Here is a 23035-nt window from a genome sequence, read left to right on the forward strand (position 1 = left end):
TGCCCCTGACTAAGTGGTCAGATATTATGTGCTTTAAAATTTTTGGAAGCACGTTGGTTGAAAACTGATGGCCTAAGAAGGAGGGAGATGCTCTCCAGGCTGGTTGGGGCGGGCCTGAGTGGAGGAGGCATTCCCTGGGAGAGGCAGTGAAGGCTCAGTCTGGGGAAGCCCACAACGACCCTCACAAGGGCCTGCCCCCCCCCCCACCGCCTCTGAGGGCTTTGCCAGGATAGGACCTGACCCAAAGGTGTGGTCCTAGCAAAATGCCTCGGGCAGCTACCCAGAGACTCACCAGTCCTCCTAACTCCGAGACCCTCTTCTGTCCCCTCACCTTGTCTTTCTTGGCTATCTGAGCTGTTGTTCTGCCTCTCGTCAATCAAGGCCTGCACTCTGTGCTCTGCCTCAAAGCCCAGGTTTGCCCACACACACACACACCAGGCAAGTTTGTCCCCGGGGGACATTACAGGCAGTGGTGGCTAGTGTTGGTACCAGGGCCCCCAAGCTCCAGGGAGGCCACAGGAGCTGAGACACACTTTATATTAGTTTACTCCGAGAATTCCAGTTTTCTTGTGTAGACCCTACTGTGATTTCCTTGAACTGTTGAAACTCTGCGGCATACAGTCGTGCCCAGCTCATAGTAAGGAACCAAGGGAAGGGCTGAGTAACGGGTGCACTCCAGGAGGAAGCCTGGGCTGAGAGGGATGGTGCATGTGGGGCACCACGCTGCTCCCACTCCCTCAGGCTCTCCCTTCATGCTTCATTGGCTTCCTCTGAACTCCCATTTTCCCAACTACTTTCTGTTCCCAGGGGTCTAGTTGAGGGTCTCTTGTGTCTCACCAGGCTGTCAGTACCTATGGCCTCCTAGCCTCATTCTGTCGCAAGTAAGTCTTTTTCTTGTCTACGTCTTTTTTTAAAAAGATTTTATTTATTTATTATTTAGAAAGAGAAGGAGGGAGAAAGGGGGAGAGAAACTTAATGTGTGAGAGAAACATCAATTGGTAGCCTCTAGTCTGCCCCCAGCCTGGAGCCTGGCCCACAGCCCATGCCTGTCCCCTGACCGGGAATGGAACCAGGCTCTTCTGGTTTGGAGAACACGCTCAATTTACTGAGCCACACCAGTCCGGGCTCCTCCCCGTTTTAAGTCACCCGCTCTCCTCCAATGGTCCTCCGTTGCTTCCAGCTTTTGTCCTGACCACACCCCCCCTCCTAAACCGTCGTCCCACTGCTTCCCAGGGCCCTAGTGCACGGGGACCTTGCGCCTCCGCCCAGCGTGTTCCCTCCTCGCGGGAAGTCTCTTTGTCAGCTCAACCTCCACCTTTCTTTAAGAGCCCAGCCTACCCCTGGCCGGGGAGCTCAGTTGGTTAGAGCGTTGTCCCCATAGGTTGCAGGTTGGATGCCCTTAGATTGATCCCGGCCAGGGCACAGACAAACTATAAATGCATAAGTGTGTGGAGCAACAAATCGATGTTTCCCCCCTAAAATCAATAATTAAAAATAAAAATCCCAGCCTAAACAGAAGACCATCCTCCTGGGAGCCTTTTGACTACTTGCCCTCCCCCCCAACCCCAGCACGTCCACTCCGAGGAAGCCCCTGCCACAGAGCACCGCCCCCCGCGCCCGCCCCGCCCCGCCCCTCCCCGCCCCTCCCCGCCCCGCCCGCTGCGCTCCTGGCAGGCCCCGCCCCCGGCTCCCACGCGGCACCGCCGCTTCCGGCTGTGGGCTGCGCGGACCGGAAGTGTAGCGTTGCCATGGTGAGGCTGCGGCGCCGGGCCCGCCCCTACGGCGCCTGGAGAAGTGCGGGGCTGACTGACCCGTGGGCCGGATCCAGTCCACTGCGGGAGGCGAAAGGTAAGGCTCGGGCTTCCGGGTCCTGCGGCGGGAGAGGAGATCGGGCCCCAGGAAGAGGAGACCGGGTGCCCCGGGAGAGAGGAGATCGGGCCTCGGAAAGGAGGCTGGGTCCCCCGGGAGAGAGGAGGCCGGGCCCCGGGGGAGAGAGGAGATCGGGCCCCGGGCAGAGAGGGGGCCTGAGGGGAGGCTGAACTGAGCTGAGAGAGGAAAAGAGGAAGAAGACCAAGTGGAGAGGGAGAGGAGGCAGGCAGAAGGGTGTTCAGGCCGGACTGAGGCACTGGCACCTCAGGCCCAGGGGGGCGTGGGCCCCTTGCTTTCCTGGAGCAGAGGCTGAGGGGACCGTGAGATTAATTTCCATGGCTGCAGAGAGGGAGGAGTGCGTGGAGGGAAGCCAGAGAAAATCTGGCCCTCCCCAAAGCGCTGCCTGCCGTTTCTCCCTGGACCCTTAACTGGGGCGGGGGTTGGGGCACCGCACTGGGCTCGGTCTCTGTGTTTGGGCCCCAGGGGCTCCCCTGGCCGGCTTGGGGTTTCCCTGAGAGATGTGTGTCGGTTTCCAGCTCGGCCACGTAGCCCACTGCAGTGGCTTCCTGCGTGGGTAGGTCCCTGTCGCTGAGTGGGGTGCTCCGTCATGTAGGTGAACGGCCGTGTAGCCTGGCCACACACCTGCGCCCAGGCCCGCCTTTGGCTGTAGGGAGTAACGCTGCTCTGGGCGCTCACATACACAAGTCTTCGGGGGACATGGGCGTTAGTTCTCTAGCTCTGAGAGGACAGAAAGGGTGGATTGAAGTGTGTGGTTAGCCTTATTAGAAAGTGGCGAACTGTTTTCCAAAATGACTGCACATTCATCTCACGTTCCCAGTGGTTCCAGTCTCGGGGCCGTCAGCCTGGTCAGGTGCAGCCGTTTCCGCGCTGTGGAAGCCACGGCTGTGGCCCTTACTTGCGCTTCCTCCCGATGAATGCCGCGGAGCAGTTTTCCACGAGCTTACTTTCTTTGTTCTTTTAGTTCATGTGCTTACTTTCTCGGCCATTTGTATATCTTCTTTTGTGTAGAGTCTGTTCTAGTCTTTTGCCCTTAAAAAATTGGTTTTGTCTCACCAAGTTTTAAGCATTCTCTGTACCCCTACAGTGCCAGTCCTCTGCCAGACACTCGCTGCCAGTGCGTTGTCACTGCCTGCGGCTGGCCTCGCCGTTCTGAACCAGTGTCCTGAGGAGGGGACGCTTTTCATTTTGATAAAGCCTGGCTTGGCAGTTTTTCCTTGATGGTTTTCGCTTTCCTTCATGGTGTGAGTAGAAGCCGAGGGTCCTCGTTTTCCATATGGACATCCAGTCATCCCAGCAGCACTTTTTTAAGACTGTCCTTTTTCCGGTGTATTACCCAACACTTTTGCCTGAAAATCAGGGGACACTCATGAGTGGGTCTGTTTCTGGATTCTCTATTTTATTCACCAACTTTGTGCTGATATCCCATAGATTTGATTGTTGTAGCTTTGAAGCCTTGAGATCAAGTACTGTAAATTATCCAACTTGTTTTCTCTTTTTCATGTCATTTTGGCTCTTCAAGATATTATGCAGTTCTTTATACATTTAGAATTAGCTTGTGACTTTCTATAAAAAGGCTTACTAGAGTTGTGATTGGGTTTGTATTAATGGGGAGAATCGACTTAACAATATAGAACATGGTATTTATATATCTATATCTATCTTCCTTTATTTAGGTCTCTGTACTGTACTAATTGTCTGTTGCCGTGTAGTAAATAGCTTTGAAATAGAATGGCTTAAACAATAAGCATTTGTTATCTTACAGTTGCTGTGGGTGAGGAATTCAAAAATGGCTCACCTGGGTGGTTCTGGCCCCAGAGCTCCTGCAGTTGCAGTTAGGGTCCTCAGCCAGCGCTGCAGCCACTGCACCGCCAGCTGCCTACAGAGCGGCTCCCTCACGTGGCTGTCGGCCGGGGGCACCTGCCTCAGGGGTGGGAGGGCGTGGCCTGCTCAGTCTCCCAGCGCTGCAGGAGAGATGGAAACGCTGCTACACTGGGTCGTGGTGCAGCCCCTGAGATGAGGTGTCACCATTTCTGCTCTGTTGTTGTGAGAAGTGAGTACTCAAGGGGAAGCGGCGTCCAGGTATTTCAGGCTTTGTGACACTGATTTTATAAATGACACTTAACATTTTGCATTTTCCAAGTACAGAGGCATACAGTTGATTTTAACATGCTGTCCTTTTGTCCTACATCCTTGCTATTTATTTTAGTAGCCCTCTTCTAGATTCCTGAGGTATTTCTACACGTCTCCTATGTGCCTTCTGCATCTAAAGAGTTTTGCATCTTCTCTCCAATCTGCCAGCTTTTCATTTCTTGCCAGAGTGCACTGGCTGGGTCCGCTGGCACAGTGTCGCCAGCCTCCCTCAAGGACCCCCCTTGCCCTGGGCTGGGCCCTACCCAGGGTTAATGATCCCTCCAGACTCCCAGGGCTGGTGTCTGGGGGTGCATTCTGACGTAGAGCCAGGTGAGGGTACGTGAAAGCCAACCCCCATTCTTCTGCTGGAACGTTGCAGGTGGCTCCCTGTGGCCAGCGAGGCCAGGTGCTCGGAAGGCCACCCCTGCTCGCCGCCTTTGGGTGTGTGCTCCTGCTGCTGTGACCCAGTGCAGCTGGGAGCCTCAGGGAGCTGGACATCTACAGTCTGAACTAAAGCTGGCACTTCAGCTCCCAGACCAGGTCCCAGTTGACCAGCTGTCCTGGGAATGTGCGTTACAGTGACGGCCCGGAACAGGTTCAGCGTGGGAACCCAGGGTGTTTCTGTCAGGGGCGGAGCCTGGAGTGGGCTTTGTTGGTCGGTCATGTGCTCCCACTCCCCTGAGCTGGTCTTTGTGCAGGGGGAAGTGTCCTGGTGGGTATTGGGTTTTCATGTGTGTGTTTCTCTGAAGAGTAATGGCCTGAGCACCTTCCTGTGTGTTTATTGATGCGAAGTGGCTGTTGAAGTCTTTGGCCTATTTTCCTGTTTGGTACAGGACTTTTTTTGTTGTTGGGTTTTTTTTATCCTCACCTGATATGTTTAGTGACTTTTGAGAGAGGGGAGGGAGAGAGAATCGTTAATGTGAAAGAGAAACATTAGTCGGTTGCCTCCTGTACGCGCCCCAGCCAGGGATCAAACCCACAGCCTTTCGGTGTGCGAGACGACAGGGCTTTTTTTTAGATTTTATTATTTATGTTTTAGACAGAGTGGAACGGAGGGAGAAAGAGGGAAACATCAATGTGTGGTTGCTTCTCACGTGGCTCCCACTGGGGACCTGGCCCGCAACCCAGGCATGTGCCCTGACTGGGAATCGAACCGGCGACCCTTTGGGTCGCAGGCCGGCACTCAGTCCACTGAGCCACACCAGCCTTTTAGTAATTCTTTTCATATCAGTTGTTGGTTATGTATTACCAATATCATTTCCTACTCTGTGGCTTGTTTTTTCACTCATTCACTCGTTTTATTTTTAAATTCTCTTTTGAGATTATTGTAGATGCACACACAATTGTAAGAAACAGTTCAGAGGGACCCCTCCTCACTTTTAAGTCCCCCAAAGGCACATAACTGGGCCTCAGAGCCTCACCTGAAACACTGAGCTGCAGGTCACCAGCTGCACACGGGCCAACATGCACGCTCATGTCTGTGCAGCCTGATCACAGCCCCAGGGTCCCGCGCCATGCCGTCCTGTGGGGTCACCCTTCCCCAGCCCCAGCCCCAGCCCCAGCCCCATCCTCATCCTAGGTCTGACCTTTTGGGGGTCCTTTGGCTGCACCCAGCAGATGTGGCTATGGCGGTGAACCAGTGCCCTCAGGACGCCCGAGCTGTGCGCGCTCTGCATGGCGTTCCCGAGGGAGAGGCGGCCGTCTCCGATTGGAGGCTCTGATGACTCGAGTTGCTGTGAAATCCATGTACAGGTTTTTGTGTGAACTTAGATTTTCATTTCTCTGGGATAAGTGCCCCAAAGCACAGCTGCTCGGTCTTGTGGTTTAGTTTTTTAAAAGAAACTGCCAAGCCCTGGCTGGTGTAGCTCAGTGGATTGAGCGCGGGCCTGCGAACCAGAGTATCGAGGTTCAATTCCCAGTCAGGGCACATTCCTGGGTTGCAGGCCAGTGTCCCAGCAGGGGACACATGAGAGGCAACCATACATTGACATTTCTCTCCCTCTCTCCTTCTCATCCCCTCTAAAGATAAATAAATGAAATCTTAAAAAAAAAAGAAAAGAAAAGAAACTGCCAAACTGTTTTCCCAGTGGCTGCACCACTGGCACCGTCGGGGACCCCTTGCTTCACTCCGGCTGGCTGGCTGAGGCTGTGGGTGAGCTTGCTGTGACCGTCACTTGTATCTCCCCCAGGATGAAGCTGGCCAGTGTCTTCTCACCCTGTGTCCTTGTCAGTGAAGTGCCTGAACACGTCACGTGCCCGTTTTCTGATTGAAGTGGTTTTATTTTTGCTGAGTTTTGGGAGTTCTCTGTGCTCGCTGGACAGAAGTCCTTTGCTGGGACTGTGGTTTGCAAATATGTTCTCAGGTCAAGAGCTTGACTTTTTAGCCTCTTCACGGGGTATTTACCCGAGCAGAAGTTTTAAATTTTGGTGTGTCCAGTATGTCCTGTGCACTTGGCTTGCTTCTGGTGTTGCTGCTGTAGGCGCTGTGTGGCTTTACCCTTTGCACTTGACAGACAGTTTTCCACATTCTGCTGAGTGCAGAGCTGTGCTCTCCCATCGGCAATGAAGAGACTCCTGGTCCACTGGCCTGGGCCAGGCTGCCCGCCTGCCCAGCTGTGGGTCTGCTCTTGGAGGCCCCTCTTCTCCATTGGCCTCTTAGTGCCTCAGTGTCTTGCTTACCAAACTTTATAATAAATCTGGATACCCAAATGTATAAGGACTTGCAATCTGTTTGTGTTTAGGGTTGTCCCTGCTATTCTTGACCTTTTGCATTTCATATACATGGAGAATTAGTTTGGAGAGAGAATTATGTTGGAGAATGAGAGTCTCCGATACAACTACAGAATTTGCATTGTGATGCATGGAGTATGAGATGAGTTTGGGGGAAATGGCAAATTTGGGTGGTGGGTGCACTGGGCACTCAGGTCACGTGGACTCAGAATAGGGCTGCGGCAGTGAGGGCAGCGGCGAGGAGGGGGAGAAGCAGCCCATGGAGAGGGTGGGAAGGGAGCAGGATGAAGGGGGGCCAGGCCCCACAGGACAGCGAAGGCCACGAGGGGCAGGGCTGAGCCCAGGGCTGCGGGGGAGGGTTTCGGGGAGAGTGTGGGGAGCAGGCCAGGAGCCCCGCTCTGCGCTGCTTACTCGAGCCCCTGCACCTCCCTCCCATCTGAGTGGAGGTTCCCAGGAGGCAGACCTGCTCCCTGTCCTAGCTGAACAGGGGGTCCTTCCTCTCATGGGGACCACTGCTTAGTCCTCTTATCTCCTAATCCCTTTTCTTTCTTGTATTTTTTGAAGATTAAATAATAAATATTAGCCCTGGCTGGTGTGGCTCAATGGATAGAGTGTCAGCCTGCGAACCAAAGGGTTGCAGGTTTGAGTCCCAGTTGAGACACAGGCCTGGGTTGTGGGCCAGAGCCCAGTAGGGGGAACCGGAGAGGCCACCGCACACTGATGTTTCTGTCCCTCTCTTTCTCTTTCCCTTCCTTATCTCTAAAAATAAAGATTTTATTTAATTTTAATTAATTAATTAATTTAAAAAGATTTTATTTATTTATAGACAGAGGGGAAGGGAGGGAGAATGAGAGGGAGAGAAACATCAATGCGACAGAGAAATATTGATTAGTTGCTTCTCAAAGGTGCCTGACCAGAGATCCAACCTGCAACCCAGGGAGGTGCTCTGACCAGGAATTACCCGCAACCTTTCACCTCGTGGGCCGATGTCCAACCCACTGAGGGATACTGGTCAGGGCATCCTTTTTTAAAATTTATTTTAAGGGACTTCCGCCAAGATGGAGGCATAGGTGGAAACACTGTGCCTTCTCCCACAACCAAGTTTGGATACAACAAAAGTTTTGGAGAACTAACACACACCCAGAGACCAGAAAACGGAATTATACAGAAGTCCGACAGCTACGAACCGTTCAACGAGGACGGTAAGAGGTGGAGCCTGCAGCGGAGCTGGGTCGGGCAGGACAGACCTAGGAGCGCAGGCAGCCCAGAACTAGTCGGGGTGCGGAACAGACTGACCAAGGTCGCACATTCGCTCGCAGTGCGACGGACCACTCAGGCCCCAGGGGGCGAACCCAGTGGTGGAGGGCTGATGGCGGTGGCACACTCGCGTGCCGTGGAGCGTGGCGCGTGGCCCTGGTGACGGTGGTGGCTGCGGTGCTGGTGGGGGTCGAGGCAGCAGGCGGCAGAGGGAAGCCATTATCCCTCTTTGACCCTGCCCCCACATACAACGTCACAACCCAGCGACTTAGTTGCCCTGTTCTAGTGAACACTTTAGGGCTCTGATCCTGCTATGGAACAGGCACGAACAACCCGAAAGATGGCGCAAGAAGAACTCAAAGTCCCAGAGCCAATAACTCTAAGCGACCAACAGATTGCCAGGCTCTCAGAAGCCCAATTTAAGACACTATTTATCAGGATGCTCACAGAATTGGTAGAGTACAGTCACAAATTGGAGGAACATATGAAGGCTAAACTAATTGAAATGAAGGGAGATGTCCAGGAAACCAATAGCGATGGAAAGGAAACTGGGACTCAAATAAATGGAATGGACGAGAAGGAAGAACGAAACATCCGACCAGAAAGGAATGAAGAAATGAGAATTCAAAAAAATGAGGAGAGGCTTAGGAACCTCCAGGACATCTTTAAACGTTCCAACATCCGAATTATAGGGGTACCAGAAGGGGGAAAGAAACAGCCACGAGTGGAAAACATATTTGAACAAATAATAAAGGAGAACTTCCCCAGTCTGGCAAAGGAAATAGACTTCCAGGAAATCCAGGAAGCTCAGAGAGTGCCAAAGAAGTTGGACCCAAGAAGGAACACACCAAGGCACATCATAATTACATTAGCCAAGACCAAAATGAAGGAGAGAATCCTAGAAGCATCAAGGGATAAGGGGACAGTCACCTACAAAGGAGTGCCCATCAGACTGTCAGCAGATTTCTCAAAAGAGACCTTACAGGCAAGAAGGGGCTGGAAAGAAGTATTCCAAGTCATGAAAGGCAAGGACCTACATTCAAGATTGCTTTATCCAGCAAAACTTTCATTTAGAATGGAAGGGCAGGTAAAGTGTTTCTCAGATAAGATCAAATTCAAGGAGTTCATCATCACCAAGCCCTTATTATATGAAATGCTAAAGGGACTTACATAAGAAAAAGAAGATGAAAAATATGAACAGTGAAAGGACAGCAAACTCACAGTTATTAACAACCACACCTAAAACAAAAGCAAACCAAAAGGACAGCTAGATCAGGAGTGGAACCATAGTAATGAAGAACACATGGAGGGTTAGAAACAGGAGGGTGGGAGGGGGAGAAGAGGGGAGAAGGCACAGAAAATAGCATAGACAGTAGGTAGAAAATAGATAGGGGGAGGGTGAGAATAGTAGGGGAAATATAGAACCTAAAGAACTTGAGACACGTGGTTATAAACTAAAGGGGGAGAATGGTGGGGGAGGGAGTGTGCGGGTGGAGGGGAATGAAGGGGGGGAATAGAACAACTGTAATAGTATAATCAATAAAATATATTTTTTAAAAAAGATTATTTATTTATTTTTAGAGAGGGGAAGGGAGGGAGAGAGGGACAGAAACATCAATGTGCGGTTGCCTCTCATACACCCCCTACTGGGGACCTGGCCCACAACCCAGGCCTGTGCCCCAACTGGGAATCAAATCTGCCATCCTTTGGACTTCCGCCAAGATGGAGGTGTAGGTGGAAACACTGTGCCTTCTCCCACAGTGAGAAGGCAAGTTTGAATACAACAAGGGTTTAGTAAACAAAGACGCAGCCAAAGAACAGAAAACTGAACAATAAACGAAGTCCGACAACAAGGAACTGCTCAACAGGACTGGTAAGAGGGGCGGAGCCAGCAGCAGAGCAGGGACGGACAGGAAAAATCTCCCGACCCAGGTGCGCAGGCAGCCAGGCAGCCCCGAGTAGCATTGTGGACCCAGTGAGGGCGCAGGGCGGCTGGCCACAGTCACACATTCGCGTGCAGATAAACCAGCAGAGGAGTGAGCAGTGAGACGGACTGTGCAGGCCCCAGCGGCGAACCCAGCAAGGACACAAGGTGGCGGGCTGCTCTTCATCTGTAACAGGCACGGACAGTCCAAAATATGGCTCAAGAAGAACTCAAAGCCCCAGAGCCGATAACTCTGAGAGACCAGGAAATAGCGAACCTCTCAGATGCACAATTCGAGACACTGGTGATCAGGATGCTCACAGAACTGGTTGATTTTAGCCACAAATTAGAGGAACATATGAAGGTTAAACTAATTGAAATGAAGGGAAATGCACAGGAAACCAATAGTGATGGGAAGGAAACTGGGACTCAAAGGGGTGGACTAGAAGGAAGGAAGAAATGACCAAACAGAAAAAAATGAAATTACAAGAATTCAAAAAAATGAGGAGAGGCTTAGGAACCTCCAGGACATCTTTAAACGTTCCAACATCCGAATTATAGGGGTACCAGAAGGGGGAAAGAAACAGCCACGAGTGGAACACTTATTTGAACAAATAATAAAGGAGAACTTCCCCAGTCTGGCAAAGGAAAAAGACTTCCAGGAAATCCAGGAAGTTCAGAGAGTCCCAAAGAAGTTGGACCCAAGAAGGAACACACCAAGGCACATCATAATTACATTAGCCAAGACCAAAATGAAGGAGAGAATCCTAGAAGCAGCAAGAGATAAGGGGACAGTCACCTACAAAGGGGTTCCCATCAGACTGTCAGTGGATTTCTCAAAAGAGACCTTACAGGTAAGAAGGAGCTGGAAGGGAGTATTCCAAGTCATGAAATCCAAAGACCTACATCCAAGACTGCTCTACTCAGCAAAGCTTTCATTTAGAATGGAAGGGCAGATAAAGTGCTTCTCAGATAAGATCAAATTCAAGGAGTTCATCATCACCAAGCCCTTATTATATGAAATGTTAAAGGGACTTATCTAAGAAAAAGAAGATAAAAAATATGAACAGTGAAAGGACAGCAAACTCACAGTTACTAACAACCACACCTGAAACAAAAGCAAACTAAGAGGACAGCTAGATCAGGAGTGGAACCATAGAAATGAAGAACACCTGGAGGGTTAGAAACAGGGGGGTGGGAGAAGGAGAAGGTACAGAGAATAAGTAGCATAGACGGTAGGTAGAAAATAGACAGGGGGGAGGGCAGGAATACTATGGGAAATACAGAAGCTAAAGAACTTGTGACACATGGACATGAACTAAAGGGGGGAATGGTGGGGGAGGGGGTGTGCAGGGTGGAGGGGAATGAAGGGGGGGAATAGAACAACTGTACTGGTATAATCAATAAAAAAATATATATATATATATTTAAAGATTTTATTTATTTATCTTTAGAGGGGAAGGGAAGGAGAGGGGGAGAGAAACATCAATGTATGGTTGCCTTTCGTGAGTCCCCTGCTGGGAGTTGGCCTACAGGGAACTGGCCTGCAACCCAGGCATGTGCCCTGACTGAGAATCGAACCGCGATCGTCTGAGTCGCAGGCCCGCGCTCAATCCACTGACCACACCAGCCAGGGTCCTTTCCTTTTAAAAAGACAAAAATGTTTGTTTTCTTTTGAGGATCACCTGTGCGGGTGCACCTGCAGGGCAGTGCTGTGAAGTAGTGCGTAGGGCCTGGTGCATTTCTGTAAGGGCCTCAGTGCCTCCTCTGTGGCTCAGCAGTCCGGCCACCTGAGTGGTCCCGAGTATGTCCCATTTCTCGTTTGTGTTTGCTCACTGTCTGGGTGTTTTTGCTGTGATCTGTGTCATTGTCCTGTGAGCTCACTTGCTCGTTGCCCACCATGTGTGCCCCTGATGACTGACCTGTGACCACTTTGTCACATTTATTGTAAACGTTTTGGCCCAGTTGACTGTCTGTCTTTTCTCTGTGTGTGTGTGTGTTTATCTTTTTTTACTAAAAGAGAAAGTTTATTTAGAAAGCCATAGAGGACCCTGGCTGGTGTGGCCCAGTGGATTGAGCTTCAGCCTGAGACCCAAAGGGTTGCTGGTTCGATTTCCAGTCGGGACATGTGCCTGGGTTGTGGGCCAGGTCCCCAGTGTGTGTGAGAGTCAACTGCACATCAATGTTTCTCTCCCTCTCTTTCCCCCTCCACTCCCCTCTCTCTAAAAATAAATAAATAGTAAAATCTTTAAGAAAATAATAACCCCCCAAAGCCATAGAAGTAGAAGAAGTGACAGGTAGAAGAAATGGGCTCAGGAAATAAGTTACAGCAATGAAAGAAGGGCCCTTGGAGTTCAGGAGAGAGAGGTCAGGTGACGAGGGTGGGGGCGCTCCTCAGAGGGCGCACACTGTAGGTTTGGTTTTGTTTGCACAGTGCAGACATTTTGAAGATCTAATGTATTCAGATTAATCAGTTTTCTTTGAGATTTCAGGGTTTTGTGTCAGGTTTAGAAAGGCTGTTCCTCTGCTCATTCCCTCTCATCTGTGGATTCATTGTTCCTTGCTCTGTGTGTGGTGTGTCTGCCATGGGAGGCGGGCCCTGCCCTGCATCCCAGGCAGCCGGCTCCCTCCAGCGGCCACTCTGGTCTTCCTCTCGCTTCTGCCCACCACTCACTCCTGGGCTTCCTGGCTCTACCGCACTCTGGTCACCACTCAGTCCCACCCCTCGGGGCCCTCCTTCCTTCCCTAGCCTGCCCGCCTTGGTCCTTTCCCTGCGTCCCACAGCGTCCCCCACCCTTCCCTTGTTGCTCTGCCCTCTGCTGCCCATGCCGGTGGCTGTGCAGGTGCCAGCGCTTCTCCTGGGAGGTCCCCCTGCCCCGGATCTGATCACATCGCTCATCTGTCTGAAAGCCTCTGGCTCCCTCAGCCTGCTGGGCAGAGGCCAACTCCTCGGCCAGGGACAGAAAATGGAGCGCTGTATACCCATGCCCTCCCAGCCCGATGCCCAACAGGTGTGCACACCTGCCCCCCCAAAGCAGGGTGCTTAAAGTCATTTTGAAGTTTATTTTCACGGGTCTCAAAAGTCAAGCAATGGAAATGATGTGAAGCACACATCCTGCCTGCCTGCCACTCCCTCCGCCTATCCCCTGGCCACCGTCAGCCATGTCTTGTGCTTCTTGCACGGATATTCATCTGATATTCACATTTCATTCCTCTTTACCCCATAAAAGGCGGGGTAGCGCACATGGGTGTTGTGCCTTTTCACTAGACAGTCACCATTTCTTAGCACCCTCCCAGGGCAGTGCTGAAGGAGCTTCCGTGCACCCCCTCCCACCGGGGGCTTGTTTAATCGGCCCTCTTTGACAGACTGAGGTCATTTCCACCCTTTCCTGTCCTAAAAGCGCTGCAGCAAGGGGCCTGGTGGTAGTGCTTCGGGATTAGCTTCTAGAACACTCCAGAACAAGCCTGCAGGGGGCAGGTGAGAGCCTGGGGTTGGCTGCTCTGCACTCACAGGATGTCCATGGTGAGGGGCCCACAGCAGCACCCCCGGGTCTGCTCGTCCCCTGGTCTGCACACCAGTGTGAAGAGCCAGCCACCTGCCTCACTGCCCTTGCGGGGCACATGTCCTTAGCACCTCAGCACGCCACCAGCTCCCACGCTGCTGCTCTCGAGCTCACCCCAAGGCCCTGTCTCGGACTTCTCCCAGGGCTGCTTCCTCCTCCTCATGGCAGTCTAGGCACACAGGCCCACCCCATGGCCACCCCATGACCTCTGCCCGCCCACAGGCTGGTGCTCAGTCCACTGACCACACCAGCCAGGGTCCTTTCCTTTTAAAAAGACAAAAATGTCTGCTTTCTTTTGAGGACCACCTGTGCCGGTGCACCTGCAGGGCAGTGCTGTGAAGTAGTGCGTGGGGCCTGGTGCATTTCTGTAAGGGCCTCAGTGCTTCCTCTGTGGCTCAGCAGTCCGGCCACCTGAGTGGTCGCTAAAAGCAGGGCCCGTCCTTGTTACTCTTGTTCCCTGTCCTATCCCCAGGCGGGGCTGGGTGGAACAGGGCAGAGAAGATGGCTTGTCAGGGGACCCAAGCATGCACCCTGGGCAGGTGGCCGCCAGGAAGTGTGTCCTGCCTCCTGTGCTGTGCCGGGCCACCTCTCCGAGGCCTGCTGCCACACGTGTTGCAGCTCAGGGTCCCGGTTGGTCCTCCGCAGCAGGAGGGCGCACGCCTGGCCCCCCGACCCCTCCCAGACGTGACTGAATGCCCCCCCTGTCCAGGTGCCAGCACCGGGCTGGCCAGACAGACAGGGAGTGCGCCCTTAATCCACTTGTCCTCGATGGGGAAGGTTAGACCAGGACACAGAGCACCTGGACTTTGCCTGCCTAGAAGGCCACTGTGGGGCCCTCCTGCCTGCTCGTTGGGCACATTTGGCAGGGACATCCTTCCGGGCCACCCAGGTGGGGCAGGGTGGGGCAGGAGCCTGCATAAGTGCTGGGGCCAGGCACCCTGTGGGGTTACAGCACCCCCTAGAGGCCGTGCTACCACGGGTGCCCTGACTGCCCGGTGGGGAGGATGGGACCCCACCACCATCCTGCCCACTGCTCCTGCACACTGACCTTTAACCAGGGCAGCATCCATTCTGCATCAGGGGCCTGCTGACCGCGACACAGCCCCCACTGGGACCTTTGGGTGACCTCATCTGGATTCGTCTGTGTGTGTCGTTTGGCAGAATGATGGTGTGTCAGGCGCCTGTGCAGCTCCCTGTGTTTTACCGTCATAGATAATGCTACAAATGAAACCAGCCCTTTTGGTTGCAGGTGGTGGGAACCCACTCCCACAACCCTAAGCAAACAGATGTGAGGCCCCTGCCACTGGGAGGTGGATGGGCCCTGGGCTTGCAGGCCAGGCTGCACCACCTCCCGGCATTGCTCTGAGGCTCTGCCGCTCCCCTGCCCTGTCTCTTGCTCTCACAGGTGCTGTGAAGTTTGAGGGGCAGTGTGGTGTGATGGTTACCAGGGGGCTCTGCATTTAGGCATAGCCTGTTTCCCCACATGGAAAATGGGGGCAACAACAGGGACCAGCCAAGGGAGGACCTGCTAGGACACGGCCTGGGCTGTGGTGTGGGGCTTCAGGGTCTCCCGTCCCCAAGGCCAGGTGTCTGGCAGTGGCCACTGCCCCTCTGGGAGGCTCCTCCTACCTGGCTCCACACCCAAGGCAGCTGGCCTGGGCACAGAGCTGAGAACTGGGAAAAGTCATCCAGATAATCTCTGTGACATTCCAGGGAGGCTTGGGGGAAGCTCTGTAGACAGGGGCGGAGCTGCCCTGCTGAGCCCCCTCAGCGTGGGTGTGGTGGCCACTTGGTGGGACCCCACTGAGCTGGTCTGGCCTTCCTGGCTCTGCTGAGGGGCCAGACTCCTGGGGTGGGAGGCTGTTCCCAGACTGTGTCTGGAAGAGGAGGGTGACTGTGGCTTGGGGCAACAAGCAGGGTTCGGGGGCTCCTGCTGTGAGGAGCCAGGCCCTGGGCACTGCGGGTTGGGGGGGAATGGTCAGTGGAAATGGTCCCAGGGTAGAGTGCCCACGCAGTCACCTAGGGCACTTCCTTTCTTTTAGAGGATGTGGTCCAGCTGCCCAGGGCCTCCTGGAGGACTGCCTTCTGGCTGCTTTCAGCAAGGAGTGTGGCTAAAGGGGCCCAGAGGAGATGTTGGCTTCAGTGAGGAGGGCCCACCAGAGTTGGGGGCAGAAGGCCTGAGAGCTGTCCTATGCTGGGGGCTGGCAGGGGCCAGGTGCACAGCCTCAGCCAGCACCCTTCCCTCCCCCTGCAGCGGGGGTGGGCTGGGCTGGGGGTGCGGCGGGAAGGGGGCGCTGTGCAGAACCTGCTCTGAGGAATTCCTGCAAATGGCCTTCAAATGAGAAGACCAAAGGCAGTGTGTGCTCCACATGCAAAGCCAGTTGCTGTTCCAGGTTGTTTTCTGTAGGATGTGGGTATCAGAATCTCTCTTCTTGTACATCTCCTAAGTTTTGTTAAATGTCACAAGGTCAGGTGGTGGCTCCGCTGTTGGCATTGTCTTGGAGAATGGAAACCAGCCCCTGGACCCTGCGCTGCGCTTCACTGGAGCGCCGCGGCCCCTGGGGTTGCCTTCTCCTTGGGTCGTGCCCAGACTGAGGCTGAAGCCTGCAAGCCAGGCAGAGGGCAGCGTGCCCTGCTCCTTGCTCCTGGTCCCTCGGAGTGGGCCGTGTGGGTCGGCTTCCCTGGCAAGGTCAGAGGCTGCCCATAGAGGTAAAAGTCCCACCTTGCAGCTGTGTGGGGGGGTGGTGGCGGGGGTGGGGTCCCAGCTCTCAGGTGAAGAGGGGCATGAGGGGAGTTGTGAGTGGCATGTAGGGGTGTGAGAGCTCTGTATCCCGGGATTGTCTGGGGAGCTGGCTGGTGCCCAGCCAGACTGGTGCCCAGCCTCTCTCCCTGTAGAGGGCTGTGTTCCCTGGGGGCAAAGGCAGGGCTTGGGGGAAGGCTGCAAGTTTGGACAGCTTGTCTGCTCCTGGCCCCCAGAGTCTGCAGAGGTGCCACCTGGAAAGCTCTGTCCTGGGCCCTACTGGCCCCAGTCCTGTCCTTGAGAAGGCACTGAAGCCAGGCTTGCGGAGGTCAGGGGCACGGTCAGGGGCAGGCTGCTCCTGTTCAGTGAGGCACTGGGTGCACCAGAGGCCCTGCGGCAGGAGGGACGGTTCCCTTCCAGAAATAAGGGGGTACTCACTGAGTGTCCTCAGGGCAAGTGTGGTCAGAGAATGCTGTGTTGGTATCCAGATGTCCCCAAGGCCTGGCTAGGGGAGGATCAGGATTCCTGGGTAGCTGCGGGCCAGGGCCTTCTGGGCATCCCGAGGTGAGTCCACACGCAGCAGCCACACCATGGGTGCTGGGCAGGGCAGGCCATGGTGGACTCTACGTGGATGTGCCCCAGCCTGACTCCTGCTTGTCTTGGTACAATAGATCCCAACCCAGCAGGCAACCTGGCCCATGTCCTCATGATGGGGACTTTTATTGCAGCCCAGGATGGCTGGCCAGGGTGTTCACCTGACTGAGCTAGGGACGCAGGGAGGAAGAGGCCCAGCCGCTGGGCAGGGAGGAGCCGGGGTGTCCGTCTGAGTGGGCTGGGGCCCAGGAGACAGGGCCTGCCCTTGGGGCAGTTCCTGCAGAGCCCAAGGAGAAAGCAACCTTGCCTGGCCCAGCCTGGGGAGAAGGCAGGTCAGATGCTGTGGGGACCGGGGCCCTGGCAAACTTGAGGAGAACAGCTCACTGCAGCAAGTGTCGGGGCCTGGAGGGTAGCCTCCTTCTCCCTTCTCAGCCATTTCCTGGTTCCCGAAACTCGATGTGAGTCAGAATGGGGTAGAGCAAGCTCCCGCCACCCCCGGCAGGACTGTAGTCCAGCAGGGCTTACTGTGCACACCAGGGGGGAGGACCTCTCACAGGGCAGGGCCTGGGCTCACCTGTGAAGCCACTGGGACGGGAGCCCAGCCAGCCCCGCCCTGAGCCAGCCTCCATGTGCTTCCTCTTTCTCCCCAGGCCCCTGGAGCCACCTGCTGTCTGTGGCCTGGCTACCCACCCAGGACCCCTGCAGAGGGGACGCCCCCCCCTGAAGACAGCTGCCGAACCGGCTGTGCGCGCGGTGCCCTGGCTGCTCAGAGCCTCACCCTGGGCACCGGTTTGGGGACCCCAGGACACCCAGCACACACCCTGCTCTGGCCCCACTGGCTGAGGCCCCCGCCTTCCTGCCACACCTCCTTGTCGAGACCCACACACTGACCCTGGGAGGCAGGCAGGAGGAGGGCGGGCAGGGAAGGCAGGCCCATGGCGGCTCCCTTGCCCCACCTGGGCTCCTGAGGCCTGGAGGGAGAGGGTCCTTCTATTACTCCCAGGGCCCTCTCTGCCCATTGCCCTGCCCTCCCTGCCCCTTTGGCGAGGTGCCAGGAAGCTGCAACTTTATCATCAGGGCAACTGGCTACAGACCCTGGACTGAGGCGGACAGGCCCTGTGGCTCCCTGCCGGCTGTGCACCCTGACCCCAGGAGGGAGGGCGGGAGGCCCTGCCCTTGAGCTGCCAGGGCTCTGTAGAGGCGGCTGCCTGCGCCCTCTCTCACTGCCCTTTCTCCCAGGAGCCTGTGCCCCTCAGGCTGCCCGGCCCTGGGCCTGGTCACGGAGTGGAACCTCCTGACCCAGCCTTGCCAGGGCCAGAGGGCACCAAGCCTTGAGGGGATGCCCCCAAGGGTGCCAGTCCAGCCAGCTGCCCCACCCCTCAGGCCCAGCCTGGCCCCCTCATTCCCCCGTCTGGTGCCCGGAGTAGCCCCCCTGGCAGGTAGCCCCCGCCATGGCCGAGCACCTGGAACTGCTGGCAGAGATGCCCATGGTGGGCAGGATGAGCACTCAGGAGCGGCTGAAGCATGCCCAGAAGCGCCGAGCCCAGCAGGTGAAGATGTGGGCCCAGGCTGAAAAGGAGGCCCAGGGCAGGGAGCGGCCGCAGAAGGAGGCAGCTGCAGGCAGGCCCCAGAAGCGGGTCCTCTTCCCTCCCAGTGTCACCCTGCTCGAGGCTGCTGCCCGAAACGACCTGGAAGAAGGCAAGTGTGGCTGACCCCAGGGGAGTGCATGGCCTGAACCTTGTCCTTGTCACCCTTGCACAGTCCTTGTGAGACCTGCCAAGGACACAGCCGCATCTTATGGGGGCTCAGGGTCTGGCCCAGGGGTGGGCTGCAGGGGACGGGGCAGCATGCAGGGCTCCCAATGTGGAGCCAGGGCCAAGGTGGTCAGGTTTCCAGGAGCCCAAAGCACCCAGGGTTTGGCTCCAGCAGGCTGGGGGCAGCCCAGCCTTCCTGCCTCACGCCAGGGTGCTCCCCACACAGGCTGGTCTCCTGGACTTCTGTCTCGCCCTCAGAACCTTCCTGGCCTGAGCTTTGGCAGGCCCCCCACTCCTCCCTGTGCCCACATACTCACAGCCCCCTGCTCTCCCTGAGGCTCCTGGGGGTTCTTCTTGCCTCCCCCCAGGGTAGGGTCCTCTGCTGCAGAGGCTGGGGTGCAGAGGGCCTGAGGCCAGGCAAGTGGACAGGGCGTGGTGTGTGTGCCCCAGGGACCTATGCCCCTGTGTAGCCTGTCAAGCCCCCTCAGGGAGGTCCAGGCCATCGAAGAGGTCCCAGGTGACCTTGGCAAGAGCCTGGGCTCTAGGTGGGACTTCTGAGGAGTAGTGAGGGTGGGGCCAGTTCTGCTCATGAGGAGACCCTGGGGTCAGCCTGGGTGCCTCAGGCCCCCCACTCCAGGCTGCAGCAGGCCAGGGAGCCCACAGTGCAGAGGTGGCTGCAGGTACTAGGGGAGGGCAGATGTGTGGTCTGCCAGTGGGGAAGGCTTAGGGGAAACATGGGACATAGTGGGGGGAGGGTGCCAGCACACAGGCCAGTGGGGGACAGTTTGTCACACCAGAGGGGCATTCTAGGAGCCTGAGGGTTGGAGTGCCAGGACCCAAGAGGTTGGAGGCAGAGGACCGCCCTGTGAGGCCCACTGGGACAGAGGGTCTCCTGCTACCTGCACCATCGCCTTCCTCACCCTCCTCTGGCCCCCAGCTGCAGCACTGCAGATGGCCTGGGACCCTGCCAGCATGGGCCGGGCCGGGGTGGCGCGGGCCCGTGGCAGGACCTCTGTCCCTGTGCCCTGAGCACACCTACCCCTTTTTGCAGTCCACCAGTTCCTTGAGAGTGGGGTCAGCCCTGACCTGGCCAACGAGGATGGTCTGACCGCCCTGCACCAGGTCAGCGCTGTGGGGGAGGGAAGGGGGAGGGCAGCTGTGGGCTGGCCTGGGGCTCAGGCTGCACGGTTTGCAGAGCTGCATTGACGACTTCCGGGAGATGGCACAGCAGCTCCTAGAAGCTGGGGCCACAGTCAACGCCCATGACAGTGAGTGCTGGACACCCCTGCATGCCGCAGCCACCTGTGGCCACCTGCACCTGGTGGAGCTGCTCATTGCCCGGTAGGACCTACCAGGGGCAGGTGTGGCTAGAATGGCTTTCGTGTCAGAGGTGGAGCAGGGCGGGCAGTTTGTGCTGAGATGCAGCCCAGGTGTCTGGTCCCCAGGAAGGGTGCCCTTGCCTCTTCTGTTTCCCCTCACCTTTCCTCACTGCCTGCCTCCTGGCAGGGAGAGCTGGGCCTGGGCAGGGGCCACAGGCACTCAGGACAGTGCAGTTGTCTGCCCCACTGGCTGTGTCCTGCCAGGTGCTATTAGGAGTCTGGGAATTCTTTGATGGTAGGTCTTGACCTCCAGCTTTGGCTTCCCAGCCTCTCCAGGGTCTGTACAGAGAAATACCATTCTGGTCAGTGAGGAGGGTGGGATTGGCCGGGAGGGAGCGGGTACGTGAACTCAGGTGGGGCCTTTAACAGTGAGGTGGGCTGGACGGTGGTCGGCCTCACCAGGACCCAGGAGTCCCCTGCCATGGCCCCTGACCCTGACCCTCTAGTAGGACCGGGCACTCAGACAGCCTTCGGACCAGTCTAGGCATTGGTGGGGTGGGGGGTGGGGCTGTCTTGGCAACTGGGCTCTCCGGAGATCTGGCACCCCCTCCTGGCAGGTGGGCCCACTGTGCATGTTCACAGGGGCTGATGGGTGCCAATAACCTGGAGACACAGGTAGAGACTGTGGGACATCTCACCTGGCTTGGGATGGAACCCAAGGCTGAGGGGCAGCCTTTCCCAACAGCATCTAGGGCCTCCTCTGTGGTGGCCCCCCAATGTCCTGGAGAGAAGCCCTAGGCTGGAGGCCTGCCTGGGGGAGGAGGGAGGAGGAGCCCTGTGGCCACACTGCACCCACTTTCCCCTCAGAGGTGCTGACCTCTTGGCGGTCAACACGGACGGGAACATGCCCTATGACCTGTGTGAGGACGAGCAGACGCTGGACTGTCTTGAGACGGCCATGGCCGACCGAGGTGTGTGCGGCCCCACCTGTTGCCAGGCTGGCCTGTGGGGGTTGGGGGGGCTGGCTCTGAGCCTGCTGCCCTGCAGGCATCACCCAGGACAGCATCGAGGCAGCCCGGGCCTTGCCGGAGCTGCACCTGCTGGAGGACATCCGGAGCCTGCTGCAGACAGGGGCGGATCTGGATGCCCCTGGGGACCACGGGGCCACGCTGGTGAGGATGAGGCTAGGGGATGGAGGAGAAGGAGGTCGCCACTGGAGGGAGGAGGGCCCGGACTCAGAGCCAGGCGTCTGCCTGCAGCTGCACGTCGCTGCTGCCAATGGATTCAGCGAGGCGGCTGCCCTGCTGCTGGAACACCGGGCCAGTCCGAGCGCCAAGGACCAAGACGGCTGGGAGCCACTGCACGCCGCGGCCTACTGGGGCCAGGTGGGTGTGGGGCTGGGGGGTGGGGCGGGGCTGGGCCTGCAGCGCTGGAGCATTCAGCAGCCTGGGCTCGCTGGCCGCAGGTGCACCTGGTGGAGCTGCTGGTGGCACATGGCGCCGACCTCAACGGGAAGTCCCTGATGGAGGAGACGCCTCTTGGTGAGCCGGGGCCTCCACCTCTTCCTGGGGCCAGTGACTGGCAGGAGGGCACCGCTGAGCATCTGCACTCCCTCCTCAGACGTGTGCGGGGATGAGGAGGTGCGTGCCAAGCTGCTGGAGCTGAAGCACAAGCACGAGGCGCTCCTGCGCGCCCAAGGTCGCCAGCGCTCGCTGCTGCGCCGCCGTGCCTCCAGCGCTGGCAGCCGGGGGTGAGCAGCTGACCTCCCCAAGCCTCGTACCTGCCCATACCTTGCTGGCTCTGTGCGGGTCTGTACCCCTGCTGGCGTCCGCCTTTGTGCCAGCTGGAGCCAGAGCCAGAGTCCACAGGGCGGGCAGTGTCCTCCCCCACTCTCACCTTGCCCTCCCCAGGAAGGTGGTGAGGCGGGTGAGTCTGACCCAGCGCACCAGCCTGTACCGCAAGGAGCACGCCCAGGAGGCCATCGTGTGGCAACAGCCACCTCCCACCAGCCCAGAGCCCCCTGAGGAGGATGAGGATGGCCAGACAGACACTGAGCTCAGGCCACCCCGCCCCGAGGCAAGCGCCTTCCCACCCTCCTGTGGGGCAGGCCTCCACCCGGGAGCCAGTGGGGTCTGGGACCTGGCACCACACTCCCAGCAGGAGTGCCTGCTGGCACTGGACAGCGGGGGCCACAGCCAGGGGCAGCCGGATGGCACCCTCCGTAATGGCCTCTGGGGCCCCTGTCCCCTCACAGGAGGACAACTCTGAGGTGTCCAGGCCACACAACGGCCGCGTGGTGGGCCCCTTGGGACGGCACCTGTACTCCAAGCGGCTGGACCGGAGCGTCTCCTACCAGCTGAGCCCCCCAGACAGCACAGCCCCTGACACCCTGGGCCGGGCCAAGGCCCAGCACACCCTGGCGGAGCTCAAGCGCCAGCGAGCGGCCGCTAAGCTGCAGCGCCCCGTGCCTGACGGGCCGGAGGCCCCTGGGCCCCAAGTCTCTGCGGAGGCCGAGGCACCCCTGCCGGAGTGCGGCTCCAGGGCCGTGGGAGACCCGCCCCTGCTCCGGCTCACAGCCCCCTCAGAGGAGGCCCCTGTGGAGAAGAAGCCCTGCTGCCTGCTCATGTGAGGGGCAGGTGCCCAAACCCCGACCTGCACCCTGGGGGCGGGCAGCCAGTGCGGGGCCTCCCTGGGCCCCAACCCAGGACTCTGCCTCCTCACTCAGGAACAGACCTGTGGCAGAAGCAACATCTGGGGGCACCTGCCTCCAGAGACCTTGTTTCACTCTGTGACTTGATAAAAAGCCCTTCTGCCACCTGCCTCCTTGTGTCTCAGCTGGGCCACCACCCCGTGGTGGGAGCTGCCGAGTCCCTGGGCCTGGGTGTGCCATCCCTGTGAGCACCTTTCTGGGCGTGTTCTTTGCGTCCTAGGCTGGTGCGTGGGAGTGAGGCCTGCGGCCCGGTGCTGCCTTCCGCCTACCTCCCACGTGCCCTTCAGGCTGCTCTGAAACTACTCTCCTGGAGGGAGAGGGAGCTTGGGAAGGACCCTCCCTGGGGACCAGTGACACAGAGCTTCTGAGCAGAGACCCTGGTTTGAGAAGGGAGGGGCCCGAGCCAGATGTATTGTGTAAGGCT

General features: G+C 57.2%; 1 protein-coding gene across 4 annotated transcripts; it reads left to right on the plus strand.

Moving 5' to 3' along the window:
- Positions 1–1735: 1735 nt before the first annotated feature.
- Positions 1736–22721, plus strand: PPP1R16A (protein phosphatase 1 regulatory subunit 16A). Of its 4 annotated transcripts, XM_037048904.1 has the most exons (12): positions 1736–1848; positions 17479–18378; positions 18483–18526; positions 19634–19704; positions 19778–19923; positions 20769–20872; positions 20949–21073; positions 21161–21286; positions 21367–21442; positions 21522–21651; positions 21812–21977; positions 22156–22721. In XM_037048904.1, exons 2-12 carry the CDS (start codon positions 18353–18355, stop codon positions 22528–22530), a joined length of 1389 nt encoding a protein of 462 aa, XP_036904799.1. In that variant the 5' UTR covers positions 1736–1848; positions 17479–18352; the 3' UTR covers positions 22531–22721. The 4 variants fall into 4 exon arrangements, with proteins under 4 accessions (XP_036904799.1, XP_036904798.1, XP_036904796.1 ...); XM_037048903.1 differs by having other exon boundaries at positions 17479–18526; XM_037048901.1 differs by having other exon boundaries at positions 17479–18526; positions 20949–21286.
- The last annotated feature ends 314 nt before the right edge of the window (positions 22722–23035 follow it).

Source organism: Sturnira hondurensis, unplaced genomic scaffold (assembly GCF_014824575.4).
Source record: "Sturnira hondurensis isolate 20B ecotype Veracruz unplaced genomic scaffold, ASM1482457v3 Scaffold0006413, whole genome shotgun sequence".
Classification (NCBI taxonomy): domain Eukaryota; kingdom Metazoa; phylum Chordata; class Mammalia; order Chiroptera; family Phyllostomidae; genus Sturnira; species Sturnira hondurensis.

Bases quoted from the DNA above. Each gene is read 5' to 3' on its own strand.
- PPP1R16A (XM_037048901.1), top strand. From the start codon at position 18,280: ATGGCCGAGCACCTGGAACTGCTGGCAGAGATGCCCATGGTGGGCAGG. The intron at 21,287-21,366 runs GTGGGTGTGGGG...CGCTGGCCGCAG, and splicing joins CCGCGGCCTACTGGGGCCAG to GTGCACCTGGTGGAGCTGCT. The intron at 21,652-21,811 runs GTGAGCAGCTGA...TGCCCTCCCCAG, and splicing joins TCCAGCGCTGGCAGCCGGGG to GAAGGTGGTGAGGCGGGTGA.